The 26,004-nt window shown below is 42.2% G+C and overlaps 1 protein-coding gene across 9 annotated transcripts in view; it reads right to left on the bottom strand.

Moving 5' to 3' along the window:
• Window positions 1-26,004, bottom strand: part of nlgn3a (neuroligin 3a) — a gene marked incomplete at its 3' end in the record, with an annotated part of 95,540 nt that overhangs the window by 20,526 nt on the left and 49,010 nt on the right. For 6 of the 9 annotated variants that reach the window (XM_080502595.1, XM_080502596.1, XM_080502593.1 and 3 more), the window contains one exon: window positions 20,786-20,971. In XM_080502595.1, the coding sequence (XP_080358721.1) occupies window positions 20,786-20,971 (186 nt within the window). Of the gene's footprint in view, window positions 1-20,764; window positions 20,972-26,004 lie in introns of all 9 variants that reach the window. The other 3 variants (XM_080502594.1, XM_080502592.1, XM_080502597.1) reach the window with 1 other exon arrangement.

The raw sequence follows: 26,004 nt of genomic DNA, 5'->3' as shown, positions 1-26,004 counted from the left end.
AGTGCTTGCTCTCTTTGTGCTCTGGCATTTCAGGCAGTTTTCACCCAGCTCACTCTACACTACTGCGGTGCTTAGATTGGCCTGATATCTGTGTACACACAACAACAACATGCATTGTCAGATAGGCTCGAATGGGGGTCGATGTGGAAACGCGAAGAATAATGAGTTATTACAGGGCTATCTATGTGTATCTCCATGTCATGACTGTGTAAGCGGCTCTGTTAATCTCATTAGATGAGACAAGTAGTTAAAGATGTTTTCTGATTTCCCGTCTCTTTCCATACTGTGTCCACAAATAGATTTTGAATCAGTGTGCTGAGAGGAAATGATCAGTACTTTTAAACCCACTGGAACCAGTTTTCCTGGGAGAATTGTGCAAATGGCTGCTGTGTAGTTACAGGGACAAACATCCGACTCCTGTTGTTTCTAAAAATATGCACCATATTTTACACCCCATCTGCATTGTATAGCAGCCCCAAAGCTTGGTTCATTTTTATGTATGCAGCGAGCAGTGTCAGCTGGAGACAAAGAGTGCACTGACTTCAAGGAGGCAAAGTACCATAAGTACAAATCAGATGTAAAATATGTCTAGCATGGCAGGGTCAAAGATATAAGTCACACACAAATATGACAATTCAGCCATGAAATGTGAAAGGATGGGAAGCTTCTATTCTTGGCGACATCTTGCCTATGACAGCCAGATGGGATAGCTGAAACTCATTTTTGGGCCAAAGGAAGCTACGGAGAGGGCACAGTTGCATTTGTGACAGGCAAATTATCACAAGGGGTGTACACCCCCCTGGGGCAAGCGAAGAAGTAAAGAAAGAGTGACAGAGAGAAAGACAAAGAGTGGGGGGAGAGAAAGAGAGAGAGAGAGAGGGAGAGAGAGAAAGAAAGAGAGAGAGAGAGAGAGAGAGAATGGTCTAAGCATCTAAGCCTTACAAAACAAATTAGCTGTGAGCTGTAGGGGTACGGGAGGTGAAACTGAGATGGATACGCACATCTTGGCTAAAAGCAGGAGGTGGGTGGAAGCTTACTGCTTACCCTGGCCTTTTTAACAGACTTCCAAAACAGCAGATCACTTGCTTATACGCTTTTGAGTCTGGTTGAGAAAAGAATATGTCCCCGATCTGATTGTAGCTAACATATAAAGATGAACAATGCATATGGTATTCATGCACACAGAGCAAAGCCACATTGGCTCGGAGCTGAACATGTGAATCCTCTAAAAATCAGTCTTTTTCCCAGGAAACGCAATCTTGCTCTAGCTTACAGAGAAAATACCTAAAGGCAGTGTTTAATATATGTATACTATACAACACACCCACATAAATAACACTAGCATGCTTGCTTGCACTTGCATAGACATACATAAACAGAATTCAAAAAGCTCATTAGGTACCACACACGGAGCCCCTAGTAGGCAGCAAACCTTTTTTTTTTTTTTTTTTTTTTCTCAGACTAAGAACATCAACAGCTCTTTTAATCTAAACCACCATTAATGAACCAGAACCAGAGGAAAAAAGACTATTCCCCTGGATGTGCTTTTATTCCCGCTCCATTCTGGAAATCATGGCGCTCGTCCTATTAGAAAGACTCCCCCTATTACCGATGCCTTTTAGGGTCAGTGGTCACACCAGCAGCAGAAGCAGCGTCTGAGCTGATTAACTATTGTACCATGCATGAACGTTCTAGGCTTGGCGAGGGTTTCCGACGGCGTAAACATATTCCTCTAGCTGTGCCTATGTCACTCTGTGTGTTCCCCTCTCACAATGTCTGACACCACTGTTTGCCTCTCTGCCCATTGTGCCAGTAGCCCCGCAGCTAGAGGCTGCAGAAGCATTGTTTAATTCAAGTCGGCACACCATGCAAACAGAGGACAAAAATAGGAGGGATATCTCAATTCGGCCTCATTCCTGGACACACATTAAAGATTAAGAAAAAAACAAAAAACAACAACAAAGAAAACTGAGGTTGGGGAAAGGGAGAGAGCTTCATACCTGCTGTACATGTTTGTATATTTCTACGTGTGCGCTGGCTTGTGTATGCATCGGCAGCCTGTATACAATATTCTGAAAGAAACCCGAGGAGAGATAGCAACACTGTCACAACAGCCTATCCCTGGAGAGCACTAGCTCTGGCTTCCCTGCCTCATGCTTCATACTGTAAACTCCCATTGAGTCAATTACTGTGGCAGACTCTTTAGCCACTACGGCCACTTACAGTAAGTGGACGTCGAGACAATTGGGTTATGACATGTTCTGCTGTAAAAGTGGGCTTGGAAAAGTTCCATTGGCAGCAGCAGCGCTCTAAAAATTTACTCGAACAAATCAAGTCAACTGGAAACCCCCAACAATTAAGAACCATTTGTGCAGCCTATCTAAACTCAGCATTCAGCTGCTGAGCATCGATCTGCAGCAAAGCTAATCTGGATCAATCCATTCAAATGTTTTTCTTTTCTTTTGGAAATACACTGAGTTGCTGAGATCTTGACTTTTCTGATAGAGATTAAAAAAAAAAAAATGTGTTGACCAAAGTGTTCATCAATTTCTGATTGCCTCATTTTTGCCTCCTCTCAACAAAATCCTGCTGACTGCACATTTATCTGTGCTACAGAGTAGAAAATGTATCTTAGCAAGACAAACACACAGACATATGGATGAACTAAGATGCCAACATCTTTTCTCACCGTGCTCACGGGCAGAGGGAGGAGGGGAAAAAAGCAGAGGTCGTGTGAGGATAAAATAGAGGGGGAAGAAAAGATGAGTAGAAAAAAAATAAAAAGTGATAAGACTCTTAAAGTTTTTTGGTTTGTGCTATTGCCCCTGGAGAGTATTCAAGGCAGGGGGAGGCTCTCTGCCTTGGAAAATGGCACCTTGCATGCTAACTGTGACTTTGCATTCATTGTGAGGAAGACACAGGCATCTTAATGTATCGGATGACTCATGCAACCATTTCATCTCAAATATGTGTCACTCTCAAGCTCAGTGCAACGGCTCTGAAATGATTTCGGAGTTTGAATTGGGGGAATTTAATTTTTTTGCACCAAGATACACTATGAGTTACAAATTTACCTCAGAATTGTGTCTGACACTAAACTGTTTTCTCTTCCTAATGTGGATTTATCGGCCCAGTGTGCAAACTATTTGATTTTCACGGAAGCTGAGACAACTAGAAAACCTCGAGATAACACTATAAGATTATTTGTCAATGGTCTCCTGTCAGTTTTATACTCTTACGGCATTTTTGAGCAATACGGAGAAGAAACGACTACTGTGTGAGGCAGTCCATTGCTCAGAAGCATCAATGGCTTTCGGAGCTGTTTGCTCAAAACATTTTCATTTAACGGTATTTTGTGCAGCACTGCCACCACTCTATAGGATCATATTAGCTTATGATGCTCCACAACTGTGAGTAAATATAAGCCTGTGTATTAGATTTTGGGTCTGAGATGAAATCTAATTTCTGTGAGCTCAGTAAGAGAGATTGCTTGCTGATACACATCCACACATCCATGGTCACATCTGGCGGCGCCTATCAAATATACATGAACTTCAGGAGATTATGATATGGCTACACCCCCATTATTTCCTCAAGTCCAAAACACATTTGTGTTCTTCGGAAGACATTTGATATTGAGGCCGACATTTGCTTTGATATTTACAAACTTCGCAGATAAACATGGTGCGACAACCATCTCTTACATGAATGTTTGCCAACCTTTTGATAAGTCATCGATCTCATGAGGATACCATTTGAAGACTGAACGTTGTAATGAAGGCAATAAAGCATGGAGATGATTTGCCTGATACATAAAAGTGACAGCTAATTTCAGTCATTGGTGAAGACAGCTGATAACAGATTGATAGTGTCACAAATTGTAATAGACAAGTAATTAATATCTATTGCACAGCACCCATTTGGAACACTAATATATCATATAGAATTTCAGATGAAACAAAAAAAAAAAAAAAACAAGTGACAGAAAACATCTTAATGTTTGGCACAGTGTCAACCTCATTTCAGACAGGCTGGCCTAATAACAAGCACTATATACATTCTCCTCTCGCAGCCACACTACAGCCGCTTTCAATTTTGGCAGGACAGAATGCAGTATATTTTTACCTCCAGTCCTTTCTGTCAAGCTCTGAAAAGGCCAAATGGGTAGTGGTGGACAGTTTCTTCACCACCTCAATACCCCAAATTGTGTTGGCTGCTTACAGTGGAGTGGTGGTGCAGGGAGTAAAACACAGAGTGACAGGCCGAGGTCCCGGCACAAGGGCAAAGAGCTGTGAGCTGAGCTATGGTGAGTGCCCGCCCTGGCAGCCTCATTCACTATTTATGTGTATATGTATGTGTATGTGTGTGTGTGTGTGTGTGTGTGTGTGTGTGTGTGTGTAGCCATGTTTTTCTATGGGCATGGGGACTTAAACTTGACGAAACTCTATCCCTTAGCAACTCATGTAACAGTAGACGTAATAATAGGGTCTTGATTAAGAACATTATTTAATCTGGAACTGAAGACATGCTTTGCGGTTAGAGTTAGCTTAAGGTTAAGCTGATGTATAGTGTTAATGACGCTAGGTGAGGTTACAGTCATTTTAAAAAGAAATGAGTCAAAGCATTGTCGTCAACAGACAGAAGAACACAATGTGAGGGTGTGTGTGTTCCTTTGTTCTTCAGACGGGGACTGAACGCCTAAACATGATTGCACAATGATTGAATGGAATGCATGTGATTGTGTGGAAATGCAGGTTTTAAGGACAGAAATAACTGCAATTCCTGCTGGAGATATGCTATTTGAGTAAAGTAATGTTTCAGATCGGTGGCTGTGGTTCAGTTGGTTGAGCAGGTTTTCTTCCAATCACGAGGTTATAGGTTTTATGCCCCATCTCACCCCATCCAGATGTCAAAGTGTCATGAGCAAGGCCGAAATGAAGGTTGGGCATGTTACATGGTAGCTGTTTTCATTGGTGTGGGTGAATATGACTCACAGTGAAAAGTGCTTTATGAATGTTGACTGTACTATTTAAGGGAATTCAATTTGCTTTAAGGTCAAATGTTCGGCAGGTACAGTAAGAGGTTACAGGTGGTTTTCACGTCTGCAGAAAACAAATGAAAGTCAATGCACTTTTCCCATAAGGCGGAGGAATGTGTGTGTGTGTGTGTGTGTGTGTGTGTGTGTGTGTGTGTGTGTGTGTGTGTGTGTGTGTGTGTGTGTGTGTGTGTGTGTGTGTGTGTGTGTGTGTGTGTGTGTGAGAGAGAGAGAGAGAGAGCGAGAGAAAAAGGGAGGTTTAGCATATACATCAGAGTAATCAATGAAGTTGCAACAGTTCTACAGCAAACTAATGCAAGGATCCATGTACAATAATGTTTGCATGTATGTCTCACATACTTCTCAGCATCGTATCTGTCTTACATTGAATGTGTCCCTGCGTGTATGTATCTGCTTTCTTGCAAACTTTTTGTGCTGCCTGTGAAGAAGTGTGACTGCCTTAGTGAGGTAAGAAAAGCATTCAATAGTTGGCTTTCCGTCTCAGCGGTCACACTTCAGATTATCAGTCTTCTACATTCAAATTGTCTGTCGGCAGTGGAAGAGAGAAAAGAAAAAAAAGAAAGAAAAAAAATCATGGTCGTGTGAGAGAGTGCACAGCTTCTTTTCTCATGTTTTTGTCCTCTTTTCCATGGTAACATGCCTCTCACTGCAATCTCAGTTCCCATGCCCCCCCCCCCCCCCCCCCCCCCCCCTCCATGTTCTCTACTCTCTGTTGTGCCTATTGCAGCCAGTGCCAGTAGGCACACAGCTGTAGCCACAGCCACATGAAATCCCCTTGAGAGCAAGAGTGTGTGTGTGTGTGTGTGTGTGTGTGTGTGTGTGTGTGTGTGTGTGTGTGTGTGTGTGTGTGTGTGTGTGTGTGTGTGTGTGTGTGTGTGTGGCTGACTTGAGGTGAACCAAGCTTGTAGGGGGGAATATTTACGCACAGGGCAACCTTTAACTGCAGTCAATCCCACAGGTTTCGACCAGACGAACCTGGTGTGTGTGATCGTGTGTGTGTGCACGCGCATACAGCCAAGTGTTCTCGTCTATCAGTTCGGCAGCGTGCTGGCATGCTCCACTTTCTCAATGTCAAGTGAACACATATTCAACCGCAACTAATGTCACAACACTTGACACATATCGCACCCACAGACATTCGTTTTCTGCACAAATTCGAAGTGGCATCGGTAGGCCCGTTGCCATAACTATAGACTATGTCAAAGTCAGCTCCTTTCACTACTTAAAGAAATGACATGCAGCGCTGGTCTCTAATATAATCAAGACCTTTACACTTGAACTGAGCAGCCTGGTTGGGAAATCTTAAGTACTTTAAAAGTGCACTGTCATTACAATTGTAGTAGCATCTGAAAAAAAACATTCATTAGCAGTGGCCTTCATACACCAAAATCTATTTTGGCACAAACTATCAGTGATTAATGGGTTTTCAAAAACCAGTATTGAAGTACATTATCTTTTTAAATGTAGGAAATACTACAAATATAGCATTAATACATGATTAATTATCATCACAGTCCAATTCATTAGCTGAGAATGTGTACACATAAAAGGTTTTTAATGGTCCTGATTGTTCTTATGAGAAGATATTTTCGAGACACACGAAAACAAATGAATGTGAGTAGAAAGGAGGAGTAGTGGTTATCTCAGTTGCCTCAGTAAAAATTGTCCTTGTTGTGTGGGGTTTGCATGTGCTCCCTGTGTCTGTGTTGGGTTTGTGTGGCTGCCCTGGCTTCATACCACAATTCACCATGACGCGAGGCTATTTGGTGAATCTAATTTTCTGAGTGTTCGCCTAAATTATTGGATGTCTTTCTGTGTTAGCCCTGCGATGAATTGGTGAAATGTTTCACAGTTATCAGGGATTTGCTACATCGTGTATAAAGGATAGCTGAATACTGTCCAGCTACAGCATTAATGCAAAGTAAAAAATGATGGCAATGCAACTGTAGAAATGTCCTCTATAAGTCCAGTTACCATTAATGTGCAATTATAAATTAAACGAAATGGAGAATAACAAGATTGCACATTTCCTCTATTTTCATGTCAGAAGGTTTAAATTTGTGTGACAAGTGACAGTAGAAAGGCTCAAGAATAAATCAATGATAGCTTGATACCTTTTAGGCCCTACAGGGTTTTCTATAACAGCATTTCACACTATATCACAAGAGAACACCTCCTCACTGTAGATTGGGGACACCTTTTCGGCTGCACGACCCCATTACGACCTGGAACGGTATGTGCACAATTTTCCCTCGAGAGCTGTATGAGACTTGGACACATTTTAAAAGGTGCCATCGTTTTAAAATCTTGTGACCAGAGAAATGCATCAGGATCTGCAGAAATACATGCGGGAAAAAGTAAAGTTGTGTAACACCTGAATGTGAAAAGCACAGAAATGATGCAAAATTGAAGGGAACGTTCCTTGGATCTTAACGGGTTCGAGCACTTAATCAGCCAATCATAGTGCAAAAAAACGTCAGCATGGCCAAAAGGATCTGCAGAAGTTTGAACGAAGCCTCATAAGGCGAAGGGAAGGTAATTCAAATGACTTTGAATGTGACATGGTTATATGTGCCAGATGGTAGAGCCTGCGTACCTCAGGAACACATTTTCGCGCACAGCCATGTTGAGAGTTCACGGTGAACCAACTTAAAATGAAACAACATTGAAGGAGCGGTGGCTTTCCAGCTAAAGAAAAATTCTTGTTGAGGCCAGAGGTCAGAGAAGAAAGACCAAACTGTGTAAAGCTGCCAGCAGTAAGTAAAATAACCTCCTCATGACAACCCGAACATACAGCATTGGGGAAAGCTGAAGCAGATGGGCAACGGCAGCAGGAGCCCGCACCGGGTGCCGCTCCTGTCTGCTCCGTTCATATGACAGAGGTTACAGTAAACACCAGCTCACCAGAACTGGTGGCTGTAAAACTGTAGAAAAATGAGCTCATCTGGTCATTTTCTGATTTTGACAGTAAGCATCATGAAAGTCTGGATACACAATGCCTTATACAATTACATGTTTGGTTTTGTGTGCTCTGATGGCATAGTAGCTTTAATCACTGTGAAAGGAAGACAGACTTTATCCTCTCCTGCCAAAACAATAATTCAGCAGAAGAAGGGATATGTCAACGAGGAAGGGGCAGATCCCACACATCCCTCCTGGCAAATTGCACCTTTAGTGTATATAAGAGAGAGAGTATGTCACACTTCTTGGCATTAATCAAGTCGCTCTACTATTTGCATTTTGACCTAAAAGCACAAGTTATTCCTACAAAAATTGAAACCAAGAAAGAGTGGAAATTCCTTGTCACACATGAGAAATGGGGGTGGGGGGGTAAACAGCAAATACATTCTTGAGGGTCTAGGAAGTTTGATCCAAATTGCTACTCCCAAAGTCCAAAAAACGAGTGTTTGAGATTAACCGGTGATGGTTGGATTGGCTCTAAGTGTATGTGTGAATGTTTGCCTCAGACGTGTCCAGGCTGTACGCTTCCATCATATATAGTCAGCTGCCATCAGCTCTGGTTCCCCGTGTGCCTAAGTTGGCACAGAAGATGGATTCACGGTACAGGGAGGGCAATTATTCATGCCCCTCATAAAATTTACTGATACTGATTTAAGATTTTTTTGATTTATTTATTCTGAAGACATTTCGAGAAATCACAGGGTCTTTATACATTGATGAAATCATAACAGCCGCTGATCCATCTCCATGACAGCTGAGCAAACACCATCTGCTGGCTGTTAAAAACTATTTAGTAATGGGACTTTTTTCCCCCTCATATGATCAGAACTTCATACTTTTTAATGTTTATAATATTTAATCTATAGAGCTTGATGTGCAAATGTTCGATAGGTAAAGGATCATTGTATGCATTTAGACAGTTATGGAGAGTCAGTGCTTATTTAACATTACCACAACAACAAAATGTGTCCCAAGATCTGTTAAGAATAAATTATCTAAATGAATAAGTTGTTTGTGTTTGCCAAATTCCGCAAATTAACACCTGACAAATTAAGGTCCTTCTTGAGATTGATGCACAAATTATGTGAAAATCCAATTTGGGCTAAAACTAGATCTCATTATGTTCTCTAACCTTAATTTAAACAATCAGACATTCATAAATCTGCCAACCTCCTTCAACACAGTACTTTGTGAAAAAAAAAAAGAAGTTTCTGCTGCATAAAAATCTAATTTGGAAACGAGGACACCACATTATTCTAATGGTTGTCTTATATATGCCCACTGTCGTTATTCACAGGTGAGAACATCACTTTCTCTGTGTACACTTCCTGAGTACATTTCAGTGTGACAGCAGGGTCTACTGTGGCTGTCATTTACTGTAAATAGCTCGGTGTGTTTGGTTTCTACCGCACATCAGTTTGCGTCTGTTTCTCACCATGGAGTTCTGGACTATGTGCATCTGCATCTCTGCATGAGAAATGTCTGCGGCTGCGCTGTGTTAATTCAATGAAGTACTTCTGCCTGTAACGTGTTTTACTGTTTGAATTTGAATCAAACATTAGCCGTTCTTTTTTTTTTTCAGCCAGGGATGTTGTTGCGGCTGTGATGGGGGTGGGAGGGGGGGGGGGGGGGTGCAGTGTTTTTGGCTCTGATCTCGAGCTGTTCCACTGAATGCCATCAGATATTCACAGTGCCATCTCTGATGTCGCAGCTTTCCATCCTCCGTGCCAGCTTCATCAGTTCTGACACAGAGAAATAGACTTGTGCTTTTGGGTTCTTGACAAATTACAGCAATACAATCTACAGTGTTTGAATAATTTAACACAACACTTGTGGGTGAGAAGGTCAACACTTGAGAAGGTTTGGTGGGGGGGGGGTTGAAGGAAAAAAAAAACCCGAGCTACCTGCTTCTTTCAGCAGAAGGTATCATTTTTCGATCCTTTGGGATTTTTATAATCTTGTAGCTTTCTGTACCTCTGCAACAGCGGAGCGTGTTTAGGTATCACTGAGGCTGGTAGCTGTCTCCAAGGAAATCTCAAGTACCCACATACCCCTTGTCTTTCCCTCTGGGTAAGGGTCAGAGGGTGAGATGTGCAGGAAAGATAGTTGATCTACAGAGGAAAGGTTTGCTCCGTACAGATCTTTAATAGAGAGCAGAGGGAGAGGTGGAGCGGCAGAAGATGGTGGGGCTGCACCACAGAGGCGCTGTTTCGCATTCAGTCTCCCTCCCTTCTCCTAATGAGCATTCTATTAGCAGCTAGGGGACGGATTTAGGCAGTTAGACATACGGAGAAGGCTGGCTAACAATGCAAGTGGTTAGCTAAACAGCTGTTCCCTCTCTGCTGCCACCTCCCATCCTCGGCTAATGAAGCCCTCACCGATGAGCAGGAGTCCCGGGACATGTCAGAGAACAGCCACAGATACCCAGGCAGGGACTCTCAGTCACTCACAAGCCGCATAAAAAGTGTGCATGGAGGATAGATTTACTGATAGGCCAACCAAGGCTCCAATTAGAGAGTGGCTCTGAGGGGAACCCTAAGAATAGCACATTGGGCATGCTCAGACGTTTTATGAGCACTCTGTATCACACAGTGTTCGACAAGTAAACACTTCTTTGTGTTGTTTTTCTCACTGGAAAATGGCAGCGGCTGTGATGCATTTTGTAATGGATAATAGACAAATCACTGTGATGATTTTAGTGAAATGTTGCGTTGTTACATTTCATTATCCTCTATAGTGTGAGTGGTGTTCACGGTGGTGGGCATCGATCAAGATTAGTGGCATACCATATGGGTTCGTCAACGACCAAAACAATGCAGAGGATGCATCGGTTGCAAACAGCCTTCACTTAAACAAAGAGAAATGTTTCAGGAGAGCTGCCTGTTTATCATATTGTAGAAGTGTGAACCAATGTTATGCTTGGCAAGCAAAAAAATACTATTTGTTTCACTTCGATGTCGAGTCAGTCAACGACTTGATTATACGCTGAGGGCTTGGGTCACCTTCAAATGATATATGGGTTAAGATTTACTTTGCAGATATTTTTTTTTTTCTTTGTCTCGTTGTCACTTTAGCTGTCAAGTCTGCGGCACGCGTTAAATGAAAGGCTGCTCTCAACGTGGGACTGCATCAAAGCTTGGACAGGAGGTGTCAGGATTCAGAAAGTCCTCTCTTGGATTTTGCAGCAATTAGCTAGGTGTTCTTCGTGTAGGTGTGAAAATAAGAGTTTTTAAGTTTCATGCAATGTTTTAATATCCCATTTGTTCTTCACACAGCGTCTTCTGCCAGTCTAATAAATATCAATTTTCTCATTATGAACAACTTCCAGGAAAGAGTCCCTTTAGTGTTTTACTTAGAATGACATGTATATACTTAAACTGTTTTACACACAAAAAAAAAAAAAAAAATAAAGAAAAAGTTATAGTTATATAGTATAAATGATTTAAGACTACATTAGTATATTCGTTTTTCTTTGGACAGCACCAGGATGAGAAATCTGCACAATCTGCACATGTTAATGTTGCATAAGGTAAGAGAGCAACAGAATAAAACTTGCGTACGCTGCATTCACATGCGTTCCTCTACACACTTACACTAAGGTTTTACTACACTTAAACACATAAGTATACTTGTTAATGCCGGGAAATTGTATTTTATTTAGAGACATTATGGCAGAGGGTATAAAAACTCCCACTAAAACCAGCCATCCCACATTTTTAAGTTGGGCATCCGACAAGACTGGAGTGATTTGGAGTGGCAATTGAAGAGGAGGGTAGTGTCACGAGTGTTATATATATGATTGCAATGTCATTGAGTGGGAGAAGTTGTGTGTTGCACAAGTTAGCCTTCTAAATGCATGTAGAATCCATCACCTGCAGCTGAAATATTTTATTTATAATATGCACATGCCACCTTTACTGAAAATATTACTGAATTTTAATATAATTTGAAGAATATATTACCTGCAAAAAGTTATGCCCAGTCCAAGTACAGACTCTCCGCAGGAGAAGATGTTAATCTTCAAGATGTGAAATAGTACATTGGCAATATTGTTTTCTAACAGTTGCATTCGATTTGGTAAGTCACTGTTTTGCCATTGAAACAGATCTATAGCTTATGTTACCTCCCTAAGCTAAAAATCTATTACAGCCTTGCAGGCTTGAGAGGTAAAGATTTAGTCTTTTTGTCAGGTTGCACAATGTTGGCCCTTTATAGTAGAGGTTTCTGCTTGTCAGCAAGTTCCCCTCATTGGGGATTTCATTGTGCTCAGACTATGCAAATTTCACAGCTAAAGCTAATGCATTTCCACTGGCGAAAATTGAACGACTTAGTAGGCAGACTACAGCTGGTGACTGCACGTCTCAAGCTGCACGCTCACATGCGCGCGCTCACAGTGGACAGCTAAAGTGTACACTTACAGCACATTATGTCAATAATGGGAATTCAGACACATGAAAACTGTGCACTGTGGTGGGTTCTCTGCAAGGAAATCCCACAAGCCACTGAAAAGTAATTGGACTGATGCTTTTCCTATGCAACACCTCTTATCACTCTTTGGGAAAAAAAAAAAACTGTTTTCCCTCCAAATCATCTTGTCTATACTCAGACTGTAGCGAGGAGGCGCCGTGCAAACAGAATGCGGCATATATTCTTCGTTACCTATAATCACGCAGTAAACACATATTTTTCTCTTTGCGTAGATGAATTGGTGATAGCAGGATTGAGTGAGAGCAGAGCCATATATTTTCTATTTCAAAATAATTTTCAAGTTTCAGAAACATCACCCCAAATGGTGCGAAACACCTGGTAATGTTCTTTTCCCATCGCAGAAATGTATATAAATCACATGTTATGCAAACCTGTGAAATTGACGAGGAACGTGACGGCGCTCCCAAGCATGGCGCGCCTTCAAAGCAGCTCCACAGTATCCATCTGTTATTCATGCAGAGACATTGAGGGCTTTTTTCTCGGCTCAGATAAACAGATGTACGGACATTGAGGGGCTGACCTAGCTAGCCACAGAGGTGAGCTGTCAGCAACAACAAGCAAACAGAGAGAGCTTGTGGTCATCACTTGAGGGGAAAGTTCAGCTAATTACACCATAGTTGTTCATCTGGCAGACAAACATGGAGACAAAAGTGTATTTAACAACACATCTAGATAGCCTGGTGTGGAATGTCTAATGGATAAACACGTAGAGTGAGGGGGGAACATTATAAAAGGCAGAAAAGAAAGCAACACAAAAAAACTAAGACAAAACGAAGAGGACATCCAACGCAAGTGAAAAGATAGATTATGAAATGTGTAAATAGCATTAAGGAAAGCAGTGAGTGGTGGCAGAAATTGGGCCAATGTGTGTATAGCAGGGAATAAAAGAGTGTGAGAGAGAGGTAGAGATAGAGAGAGATGGAGATGGAGAAGGTGTGAGAGGAGGAGGAGGGAGGTCAGCAGAGATAGACGGAGGAGGAGGGGGAGCGATGAGCCCCCAGTGCTCAGCTGTCAGTGCTTCCTCTGCAGGTGGGGCAGGAGGAGTGCCAAGTCCCTCTCTCCCACTCACACAGACACCCATGCATCGCTCCATAATGGATGCTTTACACTGGTGCCAGAGAAAGACTGAGGCAGAGAGAGGCAGACATGGTGAGAAGACGAAAGAGAGAGACATGGGGGAGGGTGGGCACCAGAAAAAAATAAAGAAAGAGCTATGAGAAACAGGCAAAACGAGCCGAAGAAAAATGCCTTTGAGATTAAGGCGCTTGGATCTGAGATGAGTGTAGCAAGAAAATGGACAGACAGAGCGACGGAAACCTCCATCAAGTCATTAGACCAATCAAGACAGGAAGCAGACGAGACAGTCTGGGAGTGCTACGATGCAGCTATTGGTTTAATTGATCTAAAGCCTAACAGGATCAAAGAACGCCAGGGCACAGCCAGGAGCTGCAGCCAGCGGCCCCCCCTCATCACTACTGTCACTGTCCATTAGGAAGTGTATGAACGCGCCCTTGACAATGATTTATCAAGAATGATTCATGGATAGCATCTACCTGAAATAATGACTTGCAGGCGCCCTCACCAGGGATTGCGGGTCATCAACAGATGACATATTCTGTAGTCACCTCGTTCATCAGCTACCATTAGATTCCGAAAGCAATCTTAGCGATACATCACCAGATGGGTCTTGCTGTATTGTCTTGGAAGATATTGCTTTGACAGCCTATGTGTGCCACATGTCGCTCAAGCTGCTGAAGCCCATTCCTATGATAGCAGATCCCAGGCAACAGGTATATACTCAACTCTGAGCCATTACCTTGGTTGATGGAGGCATGGATTTACTAAAGTGTTCAATTATTTGCTGCTTCTTCCTCTGACCTGCTGCTTGTCTCTTTAACACCTATAACTCCGTGCTTTATAGGCTCAACTACCTGCTGCAAGCAGAGGTAGACTGATGCCTGGGGTACTTGAATAAACGGTCTTCACTATTTTAGGACCAATTGTCAATTCTTCATTCTTCTGCTCTCTTCTGGTAAGGGGTAGTTAATGCTGCTTCACTCTTTTGGACAGCCTGACTGGATATTATTTTCTAAAATGTGAACCTCAAACTGGCTATTTGACCTCAGCTGCTTCATTATTACCCCATTCACCTACATTTCACTGAATGGCTTCCGTTGCTTTTTTGACTCAGTGGAACTTTCACTTTCTTTCCTCTTTGTAGTGCTTAGTCAAAAAGAAAAAAAAAAGTTTCCTGAATTAGGCCATTTCCAATTTATTGTAAGTCTGAGAGAATAATACCTTTTAGCTGGATGGTAATCGTTTATCTTTGTTTTGTTGAAAAAACACACACACACACACACACACACACACACACACACACACACACACACACACACACACACACACACACACACACACACACACACACACACACACACACACACACACACACACACACACACACACACACACACACACACACACACACACAATTTTGCTCTGCAATACAAAGTTGGGGAAACTGCCATTCAAAGACCGGCTAAGATACGTCACGTAGGCCGCTTGTTAAAAGCAGTTTACTTTTTCCACACAATGAGGACCACAGTATATGGCAGACAACAAAGCCGAGTAGTCAGCGTAAATAAATACAAGCATTCTTGCTCCGCAGAGATGGCATCCCCCTGGTTTAATTATCGCTCTTGTCAATCGAGCTGGAAGAATACGGCACCTGACAAGGCGCGTCCCCATTCTCTCATCTCGTATAGGCCTTTTTCACACCATGAGATGCACAGACACCCTTCAGCAAACAGCCAAATCAAACCTTGAGATAGAGGCATTCTTTTGCCCCAAACACCCAGGTAACTTTACAGTGTCGGGTCGCTGAATGCCTTTGACACCTCAGAAATGGGGTCTATTCAACTTCGACAATTGTCCCTGGTTTTTCTCAAGCACCATGCATTTGCACAACAATGGCAGCAGCGTTGTGTATGAATAATATCCCAGGCATGTGGTTATGCAGCTATCTTTCCCGGTGACTCTGATTCATATTCCAGCTCTTGCCAGCTGCCTTTATGCGGTGCTTAAACCCGACAGGGGATGGATACCTAAGCCCACTGAGATGAAGTTGACACCCTCTGTGGATGATCACGCTTCCAGATCTGTATGATGAGAGCGCAGTACAGGGACATTATGGAGTGCAGGCCTGCACGCCATTCCTCAAGGAGGACCCCCAAGAGCTTTGTTTCAGGGAGGAAGCCCACATGTGTTATTTTCAAAGGTTATACCCAGATGTAGTATTACAGTTAAAGAAGTGTTGTAATTTAACACTCACAGTGTTGAAAGCACGTTGGCCTCCATCCTCACTCTATAGGAAAGGGCATTTTCAATAAGCATTTATAATAGTCTTAGATTAAGTGTCATATTACAAGATAACAGTGATTGATGCACAAGTTCTCCCAACACATTCACATTAGTTGTACAACAACGATGGATGCACATTTTACACAAAGGATAACCACAACCCCATGTGCCTGTGTGTACATTTTAACCAGTTGTCAGAAGGAGGTTTTGTGCTCATGGCAACAGTGGCTTTCAATGCCACAACAGCAAGAAGATTGACAGAAGCAGATTGATTTGAGATCCAATAAACATTACTGTCAGTCTCATTTTCTTCTCCTATAGGTCCGCAAGTTAAATACATGCCAGAAAAGGCTTTTTCTTTAGATTTGTGCAGTGAACTTTACAGCTGTCTGCTGTACACAACAAGTAAGGATGGGGGGAAAAAATCCAAACAATTTTACTCAAAATGCAAATATTTTCAATCTGGATTATTACTAAGAAAAATGCTTTCAAACAGATGCATATATAAATCTACATCAGGTGTGATATGGAAAGTATGCCTGACACAACCTTCTTGATATGTTCTCAACAGTTCTTAAGGCCTTTAGACAATATATAACATCTTTACATCAATTTGAAGATCTAAATATTCACAAATTTGTTGAATTTTTGTCAAACACTGCATGTGATATTATCATACACTATTTGAAATGTCAATTATAAACCGAAAGTGGAAGAATGAATTTCTGAGTTACACGTGGGAGTGTAAATTATGAGGGAACAGTTATTTGTCCTTCCAATGATTCAGTGAATATACAAACATCATGATGCATCTTCATGGCAGACATGACAATTTCTTTTTCAAAGTTACTCGAGTAAGTCAACCATTCATAGAATTACATTAAAGATCACTTTCCATGACATCCAATCACATAACTGTTGGACTGCTTGAATCACACATTTTTGCCAGAAAAAGCAACAGCAAGTTCAGTTTTGATATTTTTATGTGAGACGAAAATATCAGTCACTGATTTTCGTACATCTTTTCCAGTAAACAGGTTAAAAAACTAACCCATACTAAAGAAAACAGCATCTGTCCCACTGCCCTCATAACACTGATTGTTACAGGGGTGTCAGTGTTTGCTTGAGGGTGTCTCGCATTAAAAAGTATTGGTACTCCTTGCACTGTGGCAATAAAATCCAGGCATTTAACATGCACATTTATGGTGCTCAATAACCCAGAAGTCTTAATAAAAATGAAAGCTGACATTGGCATGAAGGATCCTCCACACTGGCTGTCTTTAATGTCCAAGACATTCCATTAAAAGGGGAGCACTTCCTGAGAAGCAGAGCTTTTATCCTGATTGCTTACAGGAAGAGAGCAAAAAAAAAAAAAAAAGAAACCATACGACCTTCAGCGCCTCAACAACCAGCACTTTTCTCACGTGTGCTCTGAGCCTGTGTGCACTTCTAAGCAGAGCTGCGATGCTCAACAGTATTGTTTACACCTGTCGACCTAAGAACAACATTTGTGAATGGAGGAACATCTCTCTGTGTAAAAGATACATGTGTAGACACACATAACTGAGTCTTTGCTACTTGGTATTCTGTTCATGTACCAAGATGCCGTCACACTTATTATGAGATACAAAAAAAAAAGAAAGAAGCAAAATCTGCATGTTCAATTGGCGCTGCGCGATGGCAGATAGATAATACATTGGACAGGCTAATGTCCTTCCTTCTGAACTTCTTTTGCCATTTTCTGTTTGACGCTAGGGAAAAAGAAGATGGGGACAGAGATTTCCCTCTGTGGGAGCACAACTGTTGAGCTACATTTAATAAACCGGTCAAAAACACTCTCCTGCCGAGTGAGACTGTGCTTTTAATGCCCATTCTGCTTCCAAAGTCTCAGATGTGCAGCTAGATTGCTTGCCACATAGCAGACAAGGCAGCCATCTTATTAATAGCAATACCCCACACATGCTGCAGACGAGGGAGGAGAAACCCGGAGAGGGAGGAAAGGGAGGGAGACACACACTGGCACATGGAGGAAAAGTGTGTGTCCCTCGCATGCGTTTACTGTATGTGACGGCAGGGAGACAGATGGGTGCAGTATGGAGGAGATTAGATGGAGGAGGAAGGGCAGGGACCTGGGTCTAAAAAATCTAGCCCTCACGAGAGGATGTCCAGGCGAGCCTCCACTCGCACACACACACACCAGGAGGGGGAGGATCTGTGATGGATGTACCCTCTGACTGGAGCCCTCAGCACGCCCACATGGAGACGCCACCAAGGCCAGGCCAGAGGAGCAGGCAATCAAAGAGAAAGGCCGGAGGGCTAAGATGATATAGGAGGATTCAGCTTATTAAATAAGCTTCAGGAGGAGCATGGAGCATCTGAAATAAGTTGTCACTCTGCCACCAACAGGCATGAAAGGAGTCTCTGCTAGATGGAGAGTCTGTGCACTGCAGGCAGTGATGACAGACTGTGTACAGTAAGAGTGGGAATACTGTCATTAAATACACCGACACACCAGGGAGCTCAGGAACAGTGTGTCACCATTGATTTACTTTTTCTTTTTTTACCTGGGCCTCGTTATCCCGTATCTGAGCACAAGGTGAAGGGAAATCTCTGTGCGCATGTGTGCGTAGGCATGTAAATTGCATTCTATGTTATCATAAGGAAACCCTTTACTACTTCAGCTTTCACACACACCACATTCAATGCAGCTATTCTACCTGTAGCTCGAGGCATAGGAATATAATTTAGTTGTAAGCAGGTTGGGGAGAACAGAATGAGCCATGATACATTGTTTACCATCCTACTTCCTTACTCAATTTTCTGTCAGAGTGCAAAGTGGGAACCTCAATATATGACAGTCTTCCTGAGATGTAAAAGTCTCCTACAATTGATCGGAAATCATTACACACATCCCTTGCAGGCGGCCACCTGAAGCCAGGTGTGCTCATGACACTGTATAATTCATTTGATTATAGATTTTTGCTTCAATTTTCACTGCTACGCACATGCGAGATTTCATCTCTTGTTTATGACGTTGTCTTGGCAACAAGAACCTCTTTCCAGTTCTCACTTCAATAGTCAAGACTATAGGAGAGGGTTGGCGTACAGTGAAGGCTCTGAAAACAGGTGCAAAAAGACATTTCATCACTTGGATTTCCTGTCACACCCTACAGCCCACTCTAGTCCTAAACTTTATATAATTACAACAATCTGTGCTCTGAGAGAGTCTGAGTGAAATCTGATTGCCATTGGTAACATTCGCAGCAAGAGTCCTGTCGTGATAGAAGGCTTCCTGTTTCAATTTCCTAGGATCCCTCAAGTTTTACTGGCTCTTTTTTTTTTCATCCCATCAGTGGGGCATACATTTCAATTCAGGGGAAAAAAACAGACCCGGTAATATCCAATTTACTGGGAGGCAGAGGAGATGGTTTCACTGGCAGTATAATAACATGCTACATGGAGCGTAGCATTATGGAGTATGAATAAAAAAAGGCCATTTATGGTAAAAATTCAATCCAAAAGCAGTCATCATTCATCGGAGGAAATCAAAGCAATTAGTAACACTTTAATGCAAATTGGAGAACGCAAAACACATCGCAAATCCCTGGCACTGTAATGGGGCACGAGGAAGAGCAGTTGAAATGACCTCGTTCAAATGCACATTGGTCTGTTAATCAAAAGTCCTGCTACACGGATTCTACCCTGCCTCGTGACTACGACACCAATAGTGAATGTGTGAGTTGGTGTGTATGGTGAGGGGGCGTATACTACTTAATTGCTCCACAACCACAACACGGCATCTTACACAAGAGTGATTTCTTTAATATACTTTACTCAATGTATTAAACCATAAAAGCCGTCTGTTGCATTCCTAACCATGTGTGTCCAAAGCAGCATTTTTGTTGCTTGTTAACATGTTCACAAGCTTGCAATGTAAACATGAAATGTTGTCAGTACATAATTTAATGCAATATATATATTAAAAAAAAGTGTTGCTATAAAATAACACCTCCAGATTTTCATACCCTGTCCGTTGCAAAACACTGCTGCCAATCAAAAGAAAGCAGTCAGCTTGTAAACTGCTGAAATGAACTATTGCAATTATAAGTAAGGATGATGCGGTGTGCTGTTGGATATGTGTGGGTGCAGTCCAGGGTTGCTATTCATGGATGGAGGTGAAAGCTTCAGTTCATTTGTATGAGCTGAAGTGTTTCTCGTAAGATCTTACCTGTAAGGAGGAAGGCTCCATCTTGATTTAGTGATGCATTAGAGGACCATGAGTATGAGGGATGCTTGTTGTATGTACAAGTCAAGCACGCATGCTGCATTTAGTATTAAAGACGTCGCCAACATGCGCAGTAAATCATCATGAAGTCGCATTAAGGTAGCCAGCAGATAAACACCATTGCTTAGAAGGAGGACAGTTTGTGTGTGTGTGTGTGTGTGTGTGTGTGTGTGTGTGTGTGTGTGTGTGTGTGTGTGTGTGTGTGTGTGTGTGTGTGTGTGTGTGTGTGTCATTTAGTATTACTGTATCTGCCATGGAAAGCTCTCCCCTGATATGCTGCAATTTTTTTCCCTTGCTCACAAAGAGACTTTATACATACATGTTTTTTTCCCTAACCGAGAGAGACCTGCTAGGAAACCACCAGGGTATGTCAAGACTCACATGTGGCTTGAAATCTGCCGTGAAGTTTCAATTTCTGGAGGGATTGAAAATCATATTCATTTAAATGCAAACACCTGCTTTTTAAAACATTCGTTATGCTGTACAGTGCTGTAGAATATATTACTGAATAACCCACTACCTGCATCGCCAGTTTCTAATATTAAGCAGTCGACACACCAGCAGGAGTGCACTCCAATGTCCCCCCCCCCCCCCCCCCCCAGGTCTTCCCCCACTACTTCTCTGCTGCACCATACCTTCAGAGTGGTGGGAGAGGGTTAGCAGGCTGACACAGGAAGCGCCAATGCCAGAGCCAAACACAGTGATGCGGTTTGAATCTCCCCCAAAGAAGCCGATGTTCTCGCTGATCCACCTTAAAGCCTGAATCTGGTCCAAGAGCCCATAGTTCCCTTTTGCGGCCTGGTCCCCGGTGCTGAGGAAGCCTGCAAACACACAGAGATAAATAGATAAATAAATATTTACCTGGCAAAAGTCATCAAAAAGAATTGCACTTTTATACTGAAATGAAAACTTGACCACAAAAGCAGGTTGTCACAAAAGGTCATCTGCAATAACTAACCCCGATGTGGGTTTGCCAGAAGAGCCATCACGCAAGGTGACAGCGACAGTGAAATCATGACTTATTAGATGACATGGCTGTTGGTAAAATAGGAGTGCGTGTGACCACATGTCATCTGAACTTTATGGAAAATCAATGACATGTCTCCCTGGGTGAACACCCATCATCAGATATATTGAGCAGTCCTGATGAAAACCTTGCCATTCTATGAAAACTCCATGGACAGAGGGAAGAAGACCTGATAATAAGATTTACCACCATTTTCATGCTCCCCATATGGACAGCAACCTCATTACACAACCTATCAACGTTACCATCTTCCTCTGATACATTTCGACTCTCTGTCACACTCTGTGGTGGCTCATACTTTCAGTCTAAATATTCACAACTGGAAAAACTCCTCACATTTTTATTCCATTCTATGTAATCTGCTACATGAGGTCGCAGTTGGACAGTGAGTCTCTCCTGGGCACATCAGAGCCCATGTTAACACACCACCCTTTCCCAGCTGGTCTCCAGGGCCTAAGCCCCGCTGAATGATGGGTAATCGAGAGTTGCGGGAGAAGATCAAAGCCAAGCAATCCCTGAAGTCCCCACGGTAGACTCGGTGTCCATCAAACCCCTGAACATGCATGCAAGGCGACAGCCAGGAGACATGTGTGGAAACCAACACCCGTCTCTCCTTAGCAGCAACAAACATTTCACAAGCTTCAAATGTGTTGGTGGTGAATGTTTGCAAGCCTCCAGTGACGGCCCCAGCATTGTTCCTAACATCTATTTCATGCTCTATGCCTCCATATAATGATGAACTCTCCGTTTTCAAGTCCTGCGGGGGAGAGGCAACTGTTCTCCTATCAGCAAGGAGGAATAATAATAATAATAATAATAATAATAATAATAATAATAATAATAATAATAATAATAATAAGAATAAGAATAAGAATAAGAATAAGAATAAGAATAAGAATAAGAATAAGAATAAGAATAATGTAAAATCTGTGAATCTGGAATCAGGTAAGCACAACAATGTTACAGAACACATATAAAAAAAAATAGCTTGTTGTGGGGTCATTCGATTATTTTTACCATGTAGTGTCTGCGCAAAAAGCATTCATGTCTGACTTTGCCAACACCTATTATGTCTCTTGTGTGAGTCTGGGCAAAACCTTCTGCCCCACCTCCAACAGCAAACCCGCTTCACCCAGAGGGCCTGTTGGCACTAACAAAAAGGGTGGGCAGGGGAAAGGCCGGGGCTGATCATCGATAGCAGAGAGGCGGTGGCATGAGAAGCAAAACAGGAGACAAATGGATCAACAGATGGTCTCCTTCAGATGCATCCCTGAGGATGACAGAGCAGCAGGGCGCATGCAGAGAGAGAGAGAGAGAGAGAGAGAGAGAGAGAGAGAGAGAGAGAGAGAGAGAGAGAGAGAGAGAGAGAGAGAGAGAGAGAGAGAGAGAGAGAGAGAGAGAGAGAGAGAGAGGGAGAGCAGAAAACAGGACTCCAATTGGAGAGCTTTCGTTTTTCTTTTCTCTAATGCGGCTCCTCCTCGCTTTCCATCATAACTAAAGGACAACAGCTTTTACAACCTTCTCCCGGGTACACGGCAGACAGAGAGACGAGACGTGACTCTCCCCGAATAACCCTCATTTGCAAAATGGCTCACATTTCACCAAGTCTACGTCTGATAGGTTGGCAAATGTCAGGAGACTGGCATGTGAAAAGGAGACTGTGTGCAAGTGTTAGTCTAATTGAAAAAAATACTGTAATCATCTGTTTGTCATTGTAACGTGAGTCATTACTAAATCACAAAATGTGAATCCTCATAGATCCACAGCTGGCAGAGTAAAATACTGCGCAATGCTCTCGAATTTTTTGCGACTTCATGCGAGGGTGTGTTGATTCCTTAGCATCTATAAATGAAACTGGTCATTAAAATGTAGCGGTGGAATCCAATATCTTAGACAACAAGACATGCTGCAGGCACCATTTAAAAATACATCTAATATAGCTCCTGGTTATATTTTAATTGGAAAGGTGACAGAAAGTATTTTCTTTGGAAAGCAATTAAGATAGCAAAGTAATTGTTTTTATGCATGGCTTTTTCTATTTTCACATTTATAGCAGCATTTTGTCTTTACGCTTGTGCTCTGGAGGGTGAGCTGTGGTAAAAATGTCCTATGTGGTCTGCGTAGGAGCCGATCGGTTGAGCATCGCCACCGGATCGTGTGAAACTAAAGCACAAAGAAAAGACACAAAGGCTCATTCTGATTACTCAAACAACAATCCGATGTTCCATACAGTTTCTGGTTCAAGCATTCTACATTTTTTTTCCTCTCTTACAGAGGATTTCTATATTTCATAGATGATCCCTGCCTGATCAGCACTGCGTGGGCTCTGGCTGCACATGAACCGTGATGTGCAGTGCGCTGCTGACACCTGCACAGGACCTTGAGATCCTGAGTAGAAACACAACACTTCTGAACTGTCGGGTTACTCGCAGTGTGCTCGCCTCCAACCTCTCAATTCAACATTTGTTTGAATTTTTCTTTTAATACACACTGGGTGCTTCGCAGTGAGCGTTTAATTATAAACAGTAATCGCACAAAATCCATCTTTGTTAACTGGCTGCATTCAAATCAACACACAAATTCTCATCTAAATGATCTAACCAATTAACTTAGGCACAAACAGTATACACAATTACAGTGTTCCAGGAAAGTTAATTTAACATACATACAATGATCATTAAACAGTAAATAGTTCGAGTAGATTCTACAGTTTGCAATGAAAACACATACAAATTATTTGTACTAATTACATTTTCTCTGTGGCATTATTAATCATGCCAGCTGGGACTTATGTAACAAAATATAGATTATTACTTCAGTCTTAATAGCCTAACTAAAGCCTTCATGCCTACAGGTTGAATACAAATGTCATACTTGGCTTACCTAGAGAAAAATAGCATTTTTTCATATTAACCTAACATGTTTCATGATAGTTGTTTGCTTTGACAAAGGAAATAGGTGTACTAAAAGATGAGAAATGCCCTAAAGCTGAAGCACACTACAGAACACAAATAATGCTGCTGATCTTTATTTAAGTCAAGTTTTCCCAATCAAGCATGTCAAATCCGGAACTCGTTTAATAAGATCTGTTGAGAAACTGCTCATAAGCAAAAGGTCACGTCAAAGAGCAAAATTTTTTTCCTCTGTCTCGGGGGTTGAAACGCCAGCTGGATTAGATGTTATATCTGTGTGGCACTTTCTAATTCACCACAAACAAACTGCATTAGTTAATAACAGTAATTCTGGGCTCCTTTTCTGCATTATAGAACTGTATTTTAAAAGTGCGCCTTCCTGACAGCGATACACTTCTGCAGCATGAGAAGCTGGCGTTGTATTTTCCTTGTGGCAGCACAGGGAGAAAGGTTTGTTCTTGATATCAGCTGGAGTGGCAGCAATGACCGTGGTCTGGTCACAGCTGGGTCAGGTCGCACCTGTCTCCTTGCATCGTCCTTGCTGAACAAAATATTGCGTGCATGTTGTTCGGCTCATCCGGCAAGGAGCATTGGCTTCCTTGCAACATGAGCAAAGGGTCAGTTAATGTAAACAGCATGACAGCATCCTGTCCCTGCTGAGTTTGAGTCTCAAACGACAACCTAGTTGTAATGCATGACCTGCACACACTGATACAAAGGGACCAGGTGATCACTGCACTTCTGTACAGTTTGACAAGCCTTCTATTTCCTATTAAATGTAGGGCAACCAGGCACTGGAGCTGATGTTAGCTGACTATGGAACTACAAGGAATGCACCCTTGAAAGATCACCAGTCCGTCACAGAGCAAACACATAGAGACAGAGAGACTCATGCTCACACTTACAGACACTTTAGAGTCACCAATTAGCCTAAAATGGCCATTTTGGACTGGAAAAACTCGTTCTCGCACAGGAAGAACATGTAAACTCCATACAGGAAAAACATCAAGTCCAGTCAAGGCTGGAAATAAGGTGAGAGTGCTAACCACTTCACTACTGTTAGAAGGGTGGCAGTCAAGTTGTATTTTGTTGTAAGGATTGCTTAAAAAAAAAAAAAAAAAAAACTTTTACGAGAGTAGTTTTACTGTAATTAACAACAATGTTGGCCATGTAACAGTACTTTGCTTGTGTACACTATTCAATGTTCTTTCCACCTATTTTCATTTAACTGCGAAAATCGTGTGAATGAGAGAAAAATGGTTAAAAATAAGCAAAACATGATGAGCGTGATGCCACATAATCCATTTTGTGGCTTGATCAGATAGCATCAATAAGTGCATGCCACTATCTCAGTCTAAGCTGAGTGTCTGCATTTCCTCCTGAGCTGAAGCAGTGATTTCCGTTAGCCATGCTTCTCAGCATTGATATTGCTCTATTGATTATGATTTAAACGTCTGTTTCCTACACGGCTGGCTATAACTCACGGCGTAGTGGAAAGAGGTGATGATAATGATCACTCTGACCCCAGACATCTCTTTTAGCCTGGTCTCCCTGATAATGGAATGTGTGTAAACTAATGGCAAGGGTGAGAAGAGGACGAGGAAGGGTGAGGGGGAAGGCAAAGGCTTGTTATTGAGCTGAACAGAGAGCTTATGTGGGGACAGATGGAGGGAACAGATAGGGGAAGAGTTGAGCTAGCGAGAAGTAGGAGAAGAAAAAGGTTAAGAATAACAGTGACGTAATGGAGAGGAAGTTTTTGGGCTTTTAGTTGAATAAATTCTCACATTTACTTCGCCTTTTCTCTGTTTCTCTCTTTCTCTCTCCCTCTGCCTCTCCCTCTTTAGGGATACCGTTAACAAGGCCATCTGTGTCCAAATCCTCTTCTGGTATCACCCCTCCCACTCTAGTCTCCCTC

The sequence above is a fragment of the Blennius ocellaris genome (genome assembly GCF_963422515.1).
Source record: "Blennius ocellaris genome assembly, chromosome: 9".
Classification (NCBI taxonomy): domain Eukaryota; kingdom Metazoa; phylum Chordata; class Actinopteri; order Blenniiformes; family Blenniidae; genus Blennius; species Blennius ocellaris.
The sequence above is the reverse complement of the archived record's forward strand: the minus strand, read 5'-3'. Positions and strand labels throughout refer to the sequence as shown.